This window comes from Dendrobates tinctorius, unplaced genomic scaffold (genome assembly GCF_039654945.1).
Source record: "Dendrobates tinctorius isolate UK_male_01 unplaced genomic scaffold, ASM3965494v1 ptg000070l, whole genome shotgun sequence".
Taxonomy (NCBI): domain Eukaryota; kingdom Metazoa; phylum Chordata; class Amphibia; order Anura; family Dendrobatidae; genus Dendrobates; species Dendrobates tinctorius.
Genome location: NW_027361738.1, coordinates 444405 through 462177, shown reverse-complemented (window position 1 = coordinate 462177; position 17773 = coordinate 444405). Strand labels below are relative to the sequence as shown.

Below are 17773 nucleotides of genomic sequence, written 5' to 3'. Positions count from 1 at the left end.
CACTTCGTGTCCGCTTGTATGCAACGACATGGAGATCATTAAGTCCAACTTGACGATCAAGATCGATGGCATATTCTGAGGACAGGCCAATATTTAGAAACCATAAGCCCTCTTAATTCAGAGTTATATTAGTGACATTTATAGGTCAATAGTTCATGTCTGAAGAGGTTTCTTTGGACTGACATGTTTTTATGCCATGTATACATATTTACAACTCACTTGTCAATTATGCAGGATGTGAGAACAGGTATTGACAGTAGCTTTGTGGAAACTTACACCATGCTGAACATAGCCATATCACGAAAGACTTATTATGGCACATTCTCCTTGGTGGTGTCTTACCTGAGCAAACTCTCCAGCCACACGGACATAACCGGCCACCTCAGTGTCTGTTGACCTGATCTTCCAGACTGACCGCACAGCCGCCTTATATTCTTCAAGTCTTGACCAAGGTACAGTTTGCAGGAATCGTTCAGTAAGAGGAGCCGCAACTATAACATCTAGCTGACCACTGTACATCAGGACCTGATGAAAAAGGAGGTGATCAATTTTCTTATACTATATTTGCAAGAAATTATTGGTACTATACCATTAAAGTAATGCACTAGAAATTCATCTTAGCCTTTCAAATACATTGAAAATATGCACCAGTCCAGGATTGGTAGAGTGGTGATGGTGGGGGAAAAATGAGTAGCTAAGAAATAACAGATGCTTCACGAATCCACATTAGCAATGTCACCACTCCCCATAAAGACTGCAGTCTGTCGAAGCTGGAGTTGCAATTTAACAAATTGTATTATCTTGGCATAATGAAAACCTGAATTCTTCAATGACAGCAACAATGCGCCTTCTATGGCAGGTAATCTGTTTTACAGCGAGCTCTTCAATATGGAAAGTCATGCCTCAAAGATGTCCTCACTGTAGATGGGATACTACTTAGAACAATGGGGCACAAGAGTAATTACTTCCATACTACACAAAGGCATGCTTTAACGCATGTATTCATGGTGCTGACTAGTTCTGAGTGCAAGAGTAGCATCACTTATTCCAAAAGGGAGATAATAGCCGAAGCCAAGAGCGTTCAGTGGAAAAATACAAACCGGACATCAGTCATCATGGGTAAAATAGAGCCAACAGGCCAATAACCTATCAATATGAAGTCATTAAGCTATTAAAAAGTGTGTCAAAAACACATGGTTATGCCCATATCTGTGCTCTAAAAAAAAACAATAAACAGAATTCAATAAAGATATGGGCATAGCTGTGTGTGGGGACTTTTTTTAAAGGAAGATTCTCCAATAATCAGAGGAAGGCAAAAAACCCCATGTGGCAAACAGTAAGCTTCACATCGGGGAAAAAAATTCCTTCCCGACTCCACATAAGGTAATCAGATTAGCTCCCTGGATCAATGCAATATTAAGGAAACTAGTGTATATACCCTGTAATATACTTTTCAAGAAAGGCATCCAGTCCCTTCTTAAATTTTAGTAGGGAATCACTCATTACAACATCATATGGCAGAGAGTTCCATAGTCTCACTGCTCTTACAGTAAAGAATCCGCATCTGTGAGTATGCTTAAACCTTCTTTCCTCCAGACAGAGGATGCCCCATGGTCCCCGTCACAGGTCTAAAAGTAAAAAGATCAGAAAGATCTTTGTTCTGTCCCCGCATATATTTATACATTGTAATAAGATCACCCCTAAGCCTTTGATTTTCCAAACTAAATAAACCCAAGTGAAATAGCCTGTCTTGATATTGCAGACCCCCCAGTTCCCTAATAACCTTGGTCACTCTACTCTGCACCCGCTCCAGTTCAGCTATGTCTTTCTTATACACCGGAGATCAGAACTGTACACAGTATTCTAAGTGTGGTCGCACTAGTGACTTATATAGAGGTAAAATTATGTTCTCCTCATGAGCATCTATGCCTCTTAATGCACCCCATTATTTTATTTGCCTTTGCAGCAGCCTGACTGGCCACTAAATGTGAGTTTGTCATCCACCCATATACCCAGGTCTTTTTCAGTGACAGATTTGCCCAGTGTTTTACAATTAAGCACATTATACATCTTGTTTGTTCTAACCAAGTGCATGACCCTACATTTATCCCCATTAAAGCTCATTTGCCATTTATCAGCCCAAGCTTCTAGTTTACATAAATCCTCCTGTAATATAAAATTTTTCTCTGTATTGATTACCCTGCAGAGTTTAGTGGCATCTGCAAATATTGAAATTCTACTCTCTATGCACCCTACAAGGTCATAAATATGTTAAAAAGCGGGCCCAATACTGACCCCTGTGGTACCCCACTGCTAACCGTGACCCAGACTGAGTGTGCTCCATTAATAACCACCCTTTGTTTCCTATCCCTGAGCCAGCTCTTAACCCACTTGCACATATTTTCCCCTATCCCCATTGTGCTCATTGTATCAACCTTTTGTGTGGCACCGTATCAAAAGCTTTTGAATAGTCCATGTTCGCCACGTCCACTGCATTCCCTTGATCCAGTCTGGAACTTACCTCTTCATAAAAGCTTATCAGATTAGTCTGACAGGAACGGTCCCTCGTAAACCCATGTTGATATTGGGTCATGAGGTTATTCTTCCGGTACTCCAGTATAGTATCTCTTAGAAAACCCTCCAGGATTTTACCCACAGTTGAGGTTAAACTTACTGGCCTATAAATTCAAAGTTCAGTTTTTGCCCTTGGAAAATTGGCACCACATTTGCCATACACCAGTCCTGTGGTACAGACCCTGCTATTATGGAATCTTTAAAGATTCAAAATAATGGTCTATGACTGTACTTAATTCCTGCAGCACTCTGACAAATCCCCAGGCCCAGATGGGATACACCTCTATTTGTGACTTTTAAACGCTGCCGTACTTCCTGCTGGGTTAAGCAGGTGACATTTATTGGAGAATTGAGGATTTTCTTGTGTAAATACTGTTGAAAAAAGTCATTTAGCATATTGTATAAAATCTTATAAATATGGAATGTGTACTGCATGGAATCAGTTATCCAATTCCCAAGTTACATTGAGACTGCATAGGAGACATTTTTCTTTACATATGGGGTTGAGGCCTCCCTTATCTCTTGCAGATCTTTCCACATCTGCTAGCCAGACCTGATCATCAGAAGATCATTGTGTAGGACAGTGAAAATATCAATTATGGGGAATATACAGCATAGAAGGTCTAAGTGACATGCCCCAGAGGCCATGGGATACTCAGCACTGGGCAGGTCGTCTTAAAGGGATGTGTCACAGTGGCAGTGACCCGGTCCGTGGCCCCAGGTGGTCATGTAAAAGGGGAGGATTGATTAGGGATAAAGTTTATGTAGTGATTCGTGACGCCAGTTGGAGTGTTCGACTGTAGTATAGCCGGCACTGCAGATGATCCCTGGGGGAGTAGATGGTGATGGCAGTGCAGATGTTTAACCCTCTCCAACCAGGGCTGACCCCCAGAGATTGTGATGGAAGTAGAAGGCACGGAGTAATAAGGCAGGAGACAAGGAAAGTTACTTTATGTTTTACTGTAGTTCAGAGGAGATATTACACACTCACCAGGTTACAGTCTGCTCTGCAGAATAGGAGTTATCCTCTTTGCTGTCACTCGGTGTAAACTTCCTGCTATTCTAATCCCTTCTGGGACCAAGGCTTCCCGGAGTCTAGAACTTCCAGTATAGCCACTCACTGTGTAATCCTCTGGCATCTTGCAGCTTGGATCCTGTGTGAAGCTCCAGTTCCTTCTTGCACAATCCTTCACTGATCCTAGTTTGCTGCAGTCTTCCCAAGGAAAACACTCTGCTGTTGGTTGTATAAACCTACACAGTCTCAGCTTACCACCCTGCTCTGAAAGCATGGCTGGCCTAGGGGCTGACTCCCTGATTCTTCTTAGCTTTGCTCCTGAAGGAAGCGCATGTCATGGCTTCCAGGAACGTTCATTCTCTCCTTCACTGAAAACAACTCGACTCCTCCCCCTCCCAGTTAGGGTATGTCTGCAAAGCACCAAGCTTCAGACAAGTAAGGGAGTGAGGCAAATTGTGTGTTGTGGTGTTTAGCAGAGAAAGCATAACTCCCATTGCTCACAAAACACATGCAAAACAGTACAAATGTAACCCTTTTGTGGCGGTAAAGACGCAGGGCGCCACATAAGCGAAGTGCAAAACTTACATGGACAGTGATCCAGCAGTGTAAAGGGTCTAAGGAACAATATATTTTTTATCATACCATGCCTTTTTGTTTATGCATATATTTGTTTCTTCCGAAACGGTTATACCATGCCTGAGGAAGGGACCTAAGAAGTCCTGAGAGATTGCCTTGTACCATAGTTTTATTTTATTTTTAAAAAGGTATAACTTACATGATCATCTTGTTTTGCCTACAGATTTTTCCCCCACTGGCTAACAGTACCAAACCCCTATTTTTTTTTAGCCATAACATCTTTATATTCATACACTTGACGTATGACCTTTGACGGGGAAAACAAAAGTTTTACAGTGTGCAGGATTAAGTTTCCATCCACCTCTGTATACATTTCCATCACCAGTGTGGCACCAGTTTCTGGTAAGTCAGGGGGCTGGGTCTACCCAGACATCTGAACGTGCCCATGAAATAATGGGTGCATGTTTTATCCATGAAAAACACAACTAGAACATGTACATGAAACAGTGTTGATGGGGCCTTTGACCACTGCTGACATTACATATTTTCTATAATGAAAATCAGCAACGTTATGTACCTAGCTAAAATTGGTAGGAACTAAATATTGAAAAAACATCAGATGCAGCTCCTGCCATAGTACGAAGCTGCAGCGACTTCCTGCTCATTTAAAGGGCCTCTCCAGATGGGTCCTCAACATCAGATTGTTAGTGGGGCAGCACCATGGACACCCTCCAACAATTAGCCATTATGCTCTCCGGCCAGGTGTAGACAGCTGAACAGGATGGTTCTACACTGCAGATCAGCTCTTATTCTCAGCAAATTCAGTCTAAGAACCACATTTTGGTTATAGATTAAAGAAAGTCACTCTTTTTAAACCATTGTTATTTATTGCTATTTTTTGGGAGGGGGACAAGGAGATTGCCAAAAGGAATTTATGTAGGGATATCTGGAATCAGGCTTTGTAAGTAGCAATCTAGAGTAATTGCTGAGGCTCATCCTATACTAAACTTCAAACCTGTTTTTGTCATTTCTTTCAAACATGGTAACAAATGGTACCTCAATTTCACTTTTGTGAATGAAGTGTGGCGAACTGAGGCCCATTTTCTTTTAAGACTGCCCGGGGGCAACAGTTCACACAAAGGTAAACTGACGCCTTCGCTGACAGGTGGCAGCAAATCAATTGCTACATGGATATGTTTAACTTAAAAGGGTACTCATTATGGTGATCAAACAGAACACAACACCATGGTGCCATAAGTTGTCAGGCACCATTATACATTTCTACAATAAGCTCAGTTCACATTAAAAAGCACATTTTGATGAGTCAATCAGCAAACCAGTGTTTGCAAGGATGCCAACTCCTGATTGTTTATCAGGCCAGAAGTAAAAGTGAGGAAATAAACTGGACCAAAGCAAAAAAACTACACTTCAAGGAATAAAAAAAAATAAAAAATAGTAGTAAAGGTTGAGATTTCAGGACCCAAAATATTCTAGAAACTGCCAGAAACTTCAAACCACTAAGCAGCAAACAAGGAGGCAATTAGATGGGATTTAACAAGCTGCAGATGAGAAAGACAGTTTCTAGGGCTTTATAACCATCATTTCCTGCTTAGGTAATCTCTAAACAGGCTGCTCCTGTCCTGAGGCACATTAATGATCACAGTATAGCCTGCATGTCCTGAACTAATTTCCTCAACATGGGGGATGTGAATCAGGAGAAGGTGTTTGGAGGCAATATTTAGGCATCAATTTACAATTTAGCCATCTGACAATTCTGCCCATAAAAGAATTTCAGTGTAAAAATTTCATAAGGATCAAAATAATTTAATGAAACATAGATCAGCAAGTCCATAGCACATATGGCAAGTGGCCTACTTAAAGGGTATCTTTCACTTGATGCATGCTGCCCAAAATTTTTGAAAAACGCTGGAGTTTTTCAGAGGAAACTGAAGACACTGAGAACTGTAGGGAAAGACCCAACTAGTCTTTTAGTCTGGTGCCGCCCTTGGCAATCAGGCCAGTCTCACTCACTACAGTCCCCAGCCAGTTCTATGAACATATCTGGATATAACTGCAACAAAGCTCAGATTCATCCTGCCTGTAGTTTGGGCAGCATAAATGGTGTCACACCCCCAGTAAATACAGAACGACCTCACTTGCACACATCAAGTTCCACATAAAAGTACAACTTTACATGCTTATTGACACTTGTTTCTCCAATAGCTATGCTGTGCAAATAGACTGCTCATTAGTGTGGAATGATCTTTTGGGTTGTTGGAAAATAGAATTACGGTAGTCTTACTGGTAATCCGGTTTCTTGGAACCTTCCACAAAAGCCATATTGGAGGATGTCTCACTGCCATAATGGGGGGACAGGAAATGCACAAGAGGTTAAATAACCCTCCCCATCCTGCTACCTCCAGTATTTTTTTCTGGACACACTAGCATGTATAGTTACCAAAGAGCAGGAGTCATCCAATAAGGACATAAGATAGGGAGGGAAATTAGTGCTGTCATGGAAGGTTCCTAGAAACAGAGTTACCAGTAAGACTAATTCTATTTTCTCTAGTCACCAACAGCCACATCGGCAAAGTACCAACAACTAATTTCTTTGGGACGGACGATAGCCTTCAGAACTAGTCTGCCAAATTCCTGTTGAAGTTTAGTCTACAGTGTCTGGTGAATGATGGACAAACGACCAGGTGGCGGCTGTGCATATCTGCTCAGGAGATGCGTCCCCTCTGCCCACGAAGTTAATACTGAACGAGTGAAATGAGCTTTGAGATGTAGAAGGCAGAATGTTGTGTGACAAGTACGTCAGGCTGATAGCTTGTCTGATCCAATTCGCAATAGTATTCTTTGCCGCCTTTTTGACTTTTTCGTCCAGAAAACTGAAATAAAATATTGATCAATCCGCCAACTCAGTCCATTGGAGGTAGAAGAGAACCACCCTACGGACATCAAGGGTGTGGAAGGTTTAATCCTTCACATTGGAGGGATTTGGGCAGAAGCAAGCCAATATAGTGTCATGGACTATGAAAGTTTGAGACTACCTTAGGAATAAAGGAGGGATCTAATTTCAGGATGATGCCATCTTCCATGACAGTTAAATAGGGTTATTATATTGACAAGGCCTGTAACTCTCCTACACGCCTCACGATAGTAATTGCTACTTAAAACAGTTTTAAGTGTTAAGTTTTTTTTATAGACATGGATGACATAGGCTCAAAAGGATCCTTGGTTAATCCTTTAAGAGCTAGATTCAAGTCCCAGGGGGAACGCTACTACGGAGTCTAGGACGAATTCTAGTTGCTGAGGTCATGAAGCGTTTGACCCAACGATGGCTTGCCAGATCTTCATCAAAAAAATGAGCCAAGAGCTGACACCTGTACCTTCAGTGTACTAGGTTTGAGTCCTAGATCTAAGCCATTTTGAAGAAACTAAGATTTGTGCGATATTAGGATGGAAGGGATCTGGAGTATCTGGGAAACACCAAGGTGAAAATTTTTTCCAAACCTTCCCGTAAATGGCATTAGTCAGTTTCCTACTTCTCTGTAGTGTTGAATCACTTTCTTGGAAAGGCCTTAAGCCTTCAGAATTCTGGCTTCAGTAGCCAGGCCGCAATGTTCAACTTGTGCGGGTCTGGGTGCAGCAGAGGACCCTGGTGGAGGAGGTTAACCTTTTGGGGCAGCAGTATTGGGCCTTCCCAAGTCATGTTCTGCAGAGCTCCATTTCAGCTTCTCCCTGGCCACATGGGAGCTACCAGGATTGTAGTGACCTGCTTTGAACGTAAAAGTGGATAAAGAAGGTTTCCACTTTTGTATTTTGACTGCTGGCAAAAAGGTCCACATCGGTATTTCCACACTGACACCAGAGACAAAAATACTGTTTGGTCCAGGGACCATTCCACAGGATGAACGTCCTTCCCACTGAGGAAGTCAGGTGGTACATTGTCCGATGCCCTCAGATGTACTGCCGATATGAACAGGTTTTTCTGCCCTGGAAAAAATTCTTGCAGCTACTAATTTTAGATTGAAGCATTTTGTGCCTCCTTGGTGTTTGAGGTAGGCCACAGTAGATACGTTGTCTGAACAGATGCGTACATGATGATTTCGGACAAGGGTTGATGCTGCCTTTAATGCCTCCTCTACCGCTTTCAGCCTGCTCACATTTGAGGAGCTGGTTCTGACGTCTGGGGTCCATACCCCCTGGAAGTGAGATATCTCCACTATACCACCACAGCCTCTGACTGGCATCTGTGGTGAGGATTTTTAGGGGAAGCTGATCCCAGCTGACCCCCCCTCCCCCCCCCCCCCCCACTGGAGGTTCTGGTAGTCTAGCCACCACAGGAGAGAAGCCTTCACATGACCAGGAAGGGGGAGGGGGTGATTCTCTTGGTCAGTCAGTTCTGACACTTCTTTAAACACTGGAGTACATGGCACTGAAGAATCTGAGTATGGGCTTGAACCCAGGAGACAGCTTGGATGCATGCTGTAATTGAACCCAGGATGGACATTGAGTCCCTCAGGGCTGGTGCTCTCTGATCCCTGAACCTGGAGATCCTCTGAACAAGGTCAAGCTGTCATTCCCTGGGCAAAAAAGGACGGACGTTCTTTTCTGTGTCCAGGAGTATTCCTAAAAACTTCTTCCTTGGTAAAGGTCTGATTTCTCCAAGTTTGGGATCCAACCCAAGGACTGTAAAATTTCCAGGGACCTCTACATCTTGGTTCAGGTGAGCAATGGATGGAGCCACTATTAGGTCGTCTAGGTATGGGACAATGCAATCCCCTGCTGATGAATGAAGATCATTGCCTGCGCCATAATCTTAGTAGGACACCCTGAACGGCAGGACATTGAATTGGTAGTGGTTGACCTGGTGGCCCTGGGAAATTTCCTGTGGTGTGGATGAATCGGGACAGATCGTAGGCATCCCTTAGGACAGAATTTGGGTTATGGCCACAATTGTAGTTGTTGGGGGCAAGAATATTTCTGCCCTTGCCCACTTTTGGATAACTCCACCAGCCCGCTTTGCCCTTCCCCTTGAATGCTCTCCGGGAGGACTGGTCATGGAAGGGGGGGGGGGGGGGGGGGGGAGATGAAAAAAATTGTTTCCTAGATTTTTGTTCCAGAAATGATTTTTTTTATCAGTGTCCTTCTCCAAGATATATAATCCAGAGCTGGGTCAAAGACAATTTCCCTGGAAGGGAATCGCACAGAGTTTAGTTTTTGACGTAAAGTCTCCTCCCCAAGGTTTCAGTCAGTGTTCTCCTGGTTGAGTTTTAGAGGGCCGCAGATTTCGCTGCTACCCGGACAGACTCAGCGGAAGCATCCTTTAGGAACCCTGTTGCTTTTTGTAATAGGGGAAGAGAATCAAGGATTTCTTCCCTGGAGGTCCCCCGAGTGAGGTGATCCTCCAGCGTACGCAGCCAGCGGAACAGGGACCTGGCTACACACGTAGATGCTATTTTGGCCTTAAGCAGGGTTGTGGAGGCGTCCCAGGATTTTCTAAGCAAACTATCTTCTGATCTATGGGATCTTTGAGCCGAGACGAATCCTCAAATGGAAGAGCTTTTTTTTTTTTTAGTTACTCTGGATACCAGCACATCCACTTTAGGGACTTCCCATAAGGAGCAATCACCATCCAAGAGAAACAGATTTATCAATTCTGTGAGGACACCAAGTCCCTTCTTGGGGAGGGCCCATTCCAGCATAACCAAATTTTGGATATTTTCATGTATGGGAAACCCCTTTTGGGCTTTAAGCTTCAGCCCCCAAAACATCTCATCCTGTATAGAGAGTATTCCACCTCCTCTTCCAATCCCATAGTGCCCCTCACCATACTAACCAATTCTCCCAAATCTTCGGAAGAGAAATAAAATTTCTTGTTATCGGATGTGGGGGCAGAAGTGGAACCCTCATTTTCCCAAGCATCCTCTGAGTTAGAGATCTCAATCTTGCCTGAGTCAGATTCCACAGGTGCTAATTTACTCTGATGAGTGTTTTTATACTGTCCAGTAGGGAGGGCTGCTCTGCATGCAATACATAGTCTGTGCAGGGCAGACAAAGCTTCTTCCTACCTCCAGAGGGAAGTCTGGAAACACACACTTGGGCTTGTCTTTCTGGTACCATGGAAGGTTGCTGGGGACTCACTCACCTGACGCCGGGTGACGCAGTGAGCCCCAGCAGTGATATCAGCTTCCCTCTCCAGCGTACACAACCTAGAAATCAGCGACGGCACAGGGTGACCATGGGTCTATCGCCCCACATGGAGGAGGAAGCTCTAAGAGGACACCGGCCGCACAGCACTGCCCCGCTTTACCCCACAGAGGGGGTGCAGGAGGGGCGGGGGGGGGGTCCTGAGTACCACCGAAGTGCAGACGGGAGCAGAGCCTCCGACCGTTGGCTACCCGGCTATTGGTATTTTGATGTTGTAGTGCCTCTGATCGCTGGCCACAGCAGTATTAACAGGACCTCTTCATGCCCCATAGGGGACAGGAAAAATACTGGAGGTAGCAGAAGGAGAGGGTTATTTAACCTCTTGTGCATTTCCTGTCCTCCATTAGGGTGGGGAGACATCCTCTGATATGGCCATCATGGAAGGTGACGAGAGATTTGTTTCGGCAGCACATCCAGTGTAAGGCTAGTTTCACACTAGCGCATTTTACAGGCTGCGCACGGCACCGCTAAGTCCCGCCCTGTCTGGTCATTTCCTCCTATCGCACACGACTGCATGCGATCTGCGCACCCCATCTTTAGCATAGGGTGAACAGACCGTGAGCTGGTTGTGCGCTAGTAGGATTTTTGGGTGCGCTGCGCACTTTTGATGGTGCGCCGAGCGCACCAAAATGCAACATGGTGCGTTCGGCGCACACCGACGCACCTTCAAAAGTGCGCAGCGCACCCTATGCTAAAGATAGGGTGCGCAGATCGCATGCAGCCGTGTGCGATAGTAGGAGGAAATGACTGGACAGGCAGGGCTTAGCGGCGCCAAGCGCTGCATGTAAAATGCGATAGTCTGAAACCAGCCTTAATCGGATGTGGGATGCTAAAAAAAAAAAAAAAAAAAAAACCACAACTTTCATACAGAACAATTCTAGATAGTTCTGGGACAAAAACACCAAGGTTACTTACCGGTAGCCGGTTTTTCCGGAGCCCATGACGGCACACGAGAGAGGGGATCCGCCCAGTCAGGACAGGAACTCTACTGAAGATAGAAGGGGCGGTACCTCTCCCTCGCTTCAGTTGGTTTACATGGCATGAGAGGCCCCCCCGGGTTAGTACACATGGTAAAACTACCACCACATTATTAAAAAGGAAAAAAAAAAAAAAACACAAACTATAGTGCACACCAAAGGAGTGAAAAGGGGGGGGGGGGATATACAGGTGCAGTCATGGGCTCCGGAAAAACCAGCTACCGGTAAGTAACCTTGGTGTTTTCCCGTCTCCCATGACAGCACATGAGACTTTTGTAGAATAAGACACCTTAGGGAGGGACCACCGCTTGCAGCACCCTTCTACCAAAGGTTAGGTCAGTAGGGGAAGACAGATCAAGTCGGTAGTGCTTAAAAAAGGTGGAAGGTGAGGACCAAGTAGCGGCTTTACAAATTTGTTCAATTGATACCTCAACCTTCTCTGCCCAGGAGGTAGCCATGGCTCTGGTGGAGTGAGCCTGATGCCTTCTGGAACTGGAGCGCCACTTGCGGAGTAGGATAACATAATGGCCTCCCTGATCCATCTGGCAATGGTACTCTTAGCTACCCCGTGCCCTTTTCTACTACCCTGAAAGGCTACAAAAAGGGACTGATCTTTCCTCCACTGACTAGCTACTGACATTGTACTATGGCTCTTCTTACATCTAATGTATGGAACTTTTGCTCCCCAGGGTTTCTAGGATTGTTACAGAAAGATGGTAAGGAGATCCTGAGTCCTATGAAACTTTTGGACTACCTTGGGGAGATAGGCCGGGTCTGGTCTTAGAACCACTCGGTCATCCAAGATCTGTGTATATGGAGGACATATAGACAGAGCTTGAAGGTCACTGACTCTTCGGGCTGATGTTAAGGCTACCAGTAAGACAGTTTTAAGTGTAAGTAGCTTTGGTGACAGTTCTAGTAGTGGTTCAAAGGGGTCTTTGGTTAAGGCCTCTAAGACTAGGTTGAGGTCCCAGGTTGGTATCTTTGGGATAATTACCTGCCTTGACCTGCCACAGGACTTTATGAATCGGGACACCCACCTATTGGCTGCTAAGTTGCAGTTATATAGGGCCCCCAAAGCTGAGACTTGAACTTTGAGTGTGTTAGTGGCTAACCCCAGTTGTAGCCCCAACTGTAAGAACTCTAGGATAGGTCCCACTGGCACTACATCCCCCAAGGGTTCCCCCAGGAAGTCTAGGAACTTTTTCCACGTTCTACCGTAGATTTGGGATGTTATAGGTTTCCTACTTTTCAACAGGGTGGAGACTAACCCTAGAGAGAATCCCTGGCGACTCAGTAGCACCCTCTCAAATTCCAGGCTGCTAGATGGAAGCCCTTCACCTGAGAGTGGACCACTGGTCCCTGGGAGAGCAGGTCTGGAATCTCCGGTAGTATCCATGGATCTGTCACTGACATGAGCCTCAGGAGGGAGAACCAAGGCCTTCTCGGCCAAAACGGAGCTATAAAAATTATTCTCGCTCGATCCTCCCTGATTTTCCTGACCACCACTGGGATCATTGTTATCGGGGAAATGCATAGGCCAGGATGAACTTCCAGTGTATTTGTAGGACATCTACTGCGAAGGGGTTTTCCCTTGGGTTTAGTGAGCAGAACTTCCTGACCTTCCAGTGCGGTAGCGAACAGGTCTATTTCTGGTTTGCCCCAGGCCTGAACTATTTGTTGGAAGACTTGGGGGTTTAGGGACCATTCCCCTTGTCTCAGATGCCTGCGACTCAGGAAGTCTGCCTGTATATTTTCTGCCCCCTTTATGTGAAGGGCTGTGATGGATAAGAGATGTTGTTCTGCTAGCTGGAAGAGTAGATATGATATTTGCATGAGGCCCAGAGATCTCGTTCCCCCCTGGTGATTGATGTAGGCTACTACTGCCTGATTGTCCGTCATGACCCGGGTGTGGCGGCCCCGAAGTAAGGGAAGGAGATGTTTCACGGCTTTCTCCACTGCCCACATTTGAACAGTGATCCCTTTCTAGCGAGGACCAGGTCCCCTGCATTGTGTGGGATGTCAGGTGTGCTCCCCATCCTGTGGCACTCACATCTGTTGTAATGATGTCCTCGACTGGTTTTTGCCACGGGACACTAGCTGTTAGATTCTTTTCTACAGTCCACCAGAGCAGGGAATCTCTTACAGCCACTGAGAGACAGTTTGCCTTCTAAATGCCCTTTTGTTTCTGTGCTGACAGAATTTCTCACTGTAGTTGCCTTAAGTGGTACTGCGCCCATGCTACTGCGGGTATGCATGTCGTCAGTGAGCCTAAAAAGGGACATTGCGTTCCTCAGTGTCATATTTTGCCTTTGTATTGCTGTGCAAGCTAGGCCTCTTATCTTGGTCACTTTGCTCTCTGGTAGGAGGCAGTGTTGTTGCTCGGAGTCCAATATCAACCCCAGGAAGGATTGCTCTTTTACTGGGGTTATCCTTTACTTGGGGATGTTTACTATCCATCCTAGTCCTACTAGAATTGCTATCACTTCCTTCACTTGATGTGTGCAGTGGGACTCCGACCTCCCTATTACCAGAAAGTAGTCTAGGTATGGGACGATCACTATGTCCCTGGAACGCAGAAAAGACATTACTTCGGCCATCACTTTGGTGCATATTCTGGGGGCTGTAGACAGGCCAAATGGAAGGGCTGCGTACTGGTAGTGTTTCACCTGCCCCTGGACAGAGCGCTACTCTCAAATATTTTTGATACTCCCGATGAATTGGGATGTGATAGTATGCATCTTTTTGGTCTCACTGCCATGAGGCAATGCTGAAACAGGATCTTTGTGGCTGTGTTAATTGACTCCATTTTGAAGGAGCAATTGTCTACCCACTGAGTCTCCTCAGGTTGACAATGGTTCTCCAAGAGCAGTCTGGTTTTGGTATTAAGAAGGGGGAGTAGAACCCCCTTCCTTCTTGCACTGGGACTTCCTGTAGGACTTGTTTTTTCACTAGTCCCAAGACTTCCATCTCCAGGGCCAGCTGTTGCTCTTGGGCTTTCCTTCTGGGTATCATTATGAAGGTATGCTTGGGCGGACGGATGAATTTTATTTTTAAGCCGTCCTTGATTATATTTAGAGCCCATGTACTGGGGGAGATATTCGCCCAGGCGGAAAGGAAGAGAGAAAGCCTTCCCCCTACCTCCGGCCCAATGTCATTGGGGAGATTTTTTGGAGGAAGTGGAGGGCCCTTTAATCATATAGCCTGATCCTCTTTTCTTTAAAGTCCCAGCTTTTTCTATCTCCCAGGGGACGACCCCTGTTAAATCTCCTCCTCCGAAAGGGCTGCTTTTTAGGTTCTCCCGGAAATCAGGGAAAGCTTTTCTTCCTATCCCCCGCATGTTCCAAAATCTCTTCTAGTTTTTTTTCCCGAAGAGGAATTGGCCATCGCATGGAATGGAACATAACCTATGCTTTGATGGTAAATCTCCGGGACACCCTTTAAGCCACAGGGCTCGTCTTGCCGCGTTTGACAGGCTTGCTGCTCTAGCTGTCAATCTTGCGGAGTCTGCAGAGGAATCTGCTAGGAAAGCCGCTGCTCCGTGCACCAGTGTCAAATTAGACAGAATTTCGTCCCTAGGAACTCTATCCTTGATCTGGTCCTCTATTTGTTGTAGCCAGACCATGAGGGCACGAGTGGTACAGGTACCAGCTATCGCTGGTTTCAATCCACCTGCTGAAGCTTCCCAGATATGCTTTAGGAAACAGTCTGCTTTGTCGTCAAGCGGGTCTTTAAACACACCAGAGTCCTCTAATGGTAGGGATACCTTTTTTGAGGATCTGGCTACGGCCCCATCAATTTTTGGGACTTTTCCCCAGGCTTCTGAATCCTTCTGCTCAAAAGGGTACCTCCTCTTTGATGTGGAAGGTAAGCCCCCTGACCTCTCCGGTTTTTTCCATTCCCTGTCAATTAGTGCTTTTATTTTATCATTTACAGGGAAGGTATGTTTTCGTTTTTCCTCCAGTCCTCCAAACATTACATCCGCTTATGATTTGGGAGTTTTTTCCTCTTTAAGGCCCATTGTAGCCCTAATCGCTCTGACCAGTTTTTCCACATCCTCTGTTGGGAAACATGGACGGCCGCCTATATTGCTGTCCGAGGAGGATTCTGAGGACTGAGTAGAGGAAGAGGAGGTGGAGGGGGACAAGGATCTATCCCGCCCCTTCTGCCTTGGCAAGGCCTCTGAATCGGAGCTTCTTCTACGATTTCTTTTATCTTTCTTTTTAAGGGCTGCCCTTAGGGAACCTTTCACCTCCTGTTGTATTAACTCTTTAAGGCTAGTCACCAAATCAGGGGTCTCCTCCTGCATAGTTTTATTTATACAGTCAGCGCAGAGGTCTTTCTGCCACTGATCTGCCAGCGGGTGTTTACATAGGGCACATTCTCTATTTTTGGTTTAGCTGCTGGCCTTCCTCGACCCCTAGTGATCAAACAGAGAAAATGGAACCCCGTTACCATAAGGGTGACATTCACGTAGATCACTCACCACCGCTGTCAGGGGTACTGATCTCGGAGGCTCCTCAGATGCACTCGTGACATTTCTCCTGGACATCTCAGAGTCATGCCGATTGCGTTTATGACTGCCGCTCCCACCACTCGAGCGACTGCTCCTGGTATGTTGGCGGCTCGGCCTGGCATCTGGCAAGAGGTCTTGCTGCTGACGCTGCTCATCTTGCCCCACTTCCATCATGAAGCCTTGGGCATGAGTGCGTCTTCTGTGGTCATCCCTTTTGTAAGGGGGATCCACTGCACTCTCCGCCTCCTCCGGTTACCCCACAGCCCCTCCCCCCCCCTGCCATGCCGCCGGGATCTCCTTTCGCCGGCCGGCGTTATATGCTATGGGCGCCGCCATCTTGGGTTGCCGGCGCCGCCTCCCGACGACACGCAGGCACGCCCCCTCCCAGCGTGCCCTGCGCGTGACCCGGAAGTGGCTGTTCCCTGACGCTGGCTGCTCCTGGATGTGGCAGAGGGGGAGAGGGCGGCGCAGCAGCCACGGCAGAGCCCCAGGACCCCAGGCCGTGCTGCTTCTGCACCCGCTCGGACGCTGAGCCCCCGGTGGACCCGCGGACGGCGCTTCCCTCCCGACGCCCAGGACTCTGCCTGTTCTTCCACGCTGGCACGAGAGAGGGGCAGGTACGTGTTCCTTCAGTACACGGGTCCCTGTCAGGACAGGAAACCCAACTTGTTGTGAGTTCATTTTTCCCTTCACTGTTGGTCTGTTGAACTCCCTCTGGTGAAGGAAGGTGGTGAGGCTGATTACCAAACACCTGGGCAGCTAGATGACTGGGTGGCTGGAATTGAGGACTGGATATAAGGCAGCCGACGCCCTTCTGCCTTGCTGGTGATCCTGCTGGATTCTTGGAGACCAGTCTGATTCCTGCGTCTCAAAGCTAAGTTTTTCTGCTCTGCTTTGTACACTTCAGTTTTGTTTTGCCTTGTTTTTTGGGAGTTCTGCCATCCCCGGCCGGGGGTGAGCTGAATTCCATTTTTTCTCTGATCTGTTGATCTTTTGCTCTGTCTTCAGAATATACTCGAGTGCTGATATAGTCTTTTGAAGCCTAGCGACTTCAGGGCCTGTTTTTCCTATCAGTCGGTTGGCACATTTTGGATAGGGTTTTTGCGGATGGCAGACAGCGGCTTTCCTATCCTGTCCTATTTAGTTAGCTTGGGCCCCATCATTTGCTCAACCTATCTTTCTATCTGTGTTAGTGTTTTCATCTTGCTTCTCAGTCATATGTTGGGGGCTGCTCTGGGGCAGTTTAGTTTTTCCCCTGTCTTTAGGCTATGTAGTTCTCCGGCTGTGATCCAGGGGTCTAGGGCCCCGTAGGAAGCCCCCCACGGCTACTGCTAGTTGTTGTGGATAGGTTCAGGGGTCTGCAATCCGATAGCTGCCAATCTCTCTGGTTTTTCTGGACTTCGCTAGTATTTTATTTTTTCCTCCTTCGGTGACTCAACATAACACCAACTGAAGCGAGAGAGAGGTACCGCCCTTTTATCTTCAGTAGGGTTCCTGTCCTGACTGGGCAGATCCCCTCTCTCATGTGTGCAGTCATGGGAGACGGGAAAATTTAAATGCAGCATGCCTAAACAAGCCATTAACCTCAGATTAGCAAACACACAGGCAATTGGCAGTCATTTAATACTGCTGATAGGGTAGTGAAAGTCTGGCCACATGTAGAGGACCATCATCACTGAGGTCAAAAAAGGACAACTGTAGCTTAGTCACCAGTGAACAATGAGACCAGAGACAATTTGTACATTAAGGGTATTGTCACACTTAGCGATGCACCAGCGATCCAGACAACAATATAGATCGCTGGTGCATCGCTAAGTGGTCACTAGTGAGCTGCCACACAGGCAGATCTCACCAGCGACACAGCAGCGGTCAGGGATCGCTACTTACCTGTCAGATGCG

General features: G+C 46.4%; 1 protein-coding gene across 4 annotated transcripts in view; it reads right to left on the bottom strand.

Moving 5' to 3' along the window:
• The window catches only part of CPVL (carboxypeptidase vitellogenic like), a 194074-nt gene that overhangs the window by 27555 nt on the left and 148746 nt on the right, over positions 1–17773 (bottom strand). For all 4 annotated transcript variants that reach the window (XM_073581347.1, XM_073581345.1, XM_073581344.1 and 1 more), the window contains exon 12: positions 343–525. In XM_073581347.1, the coding sequence (XP_073437448.1) occupies positions 343–525 (183 nt within the window). The remainder of the gene's footprint in view (positions 1–342; positions 526–17773) is intronic.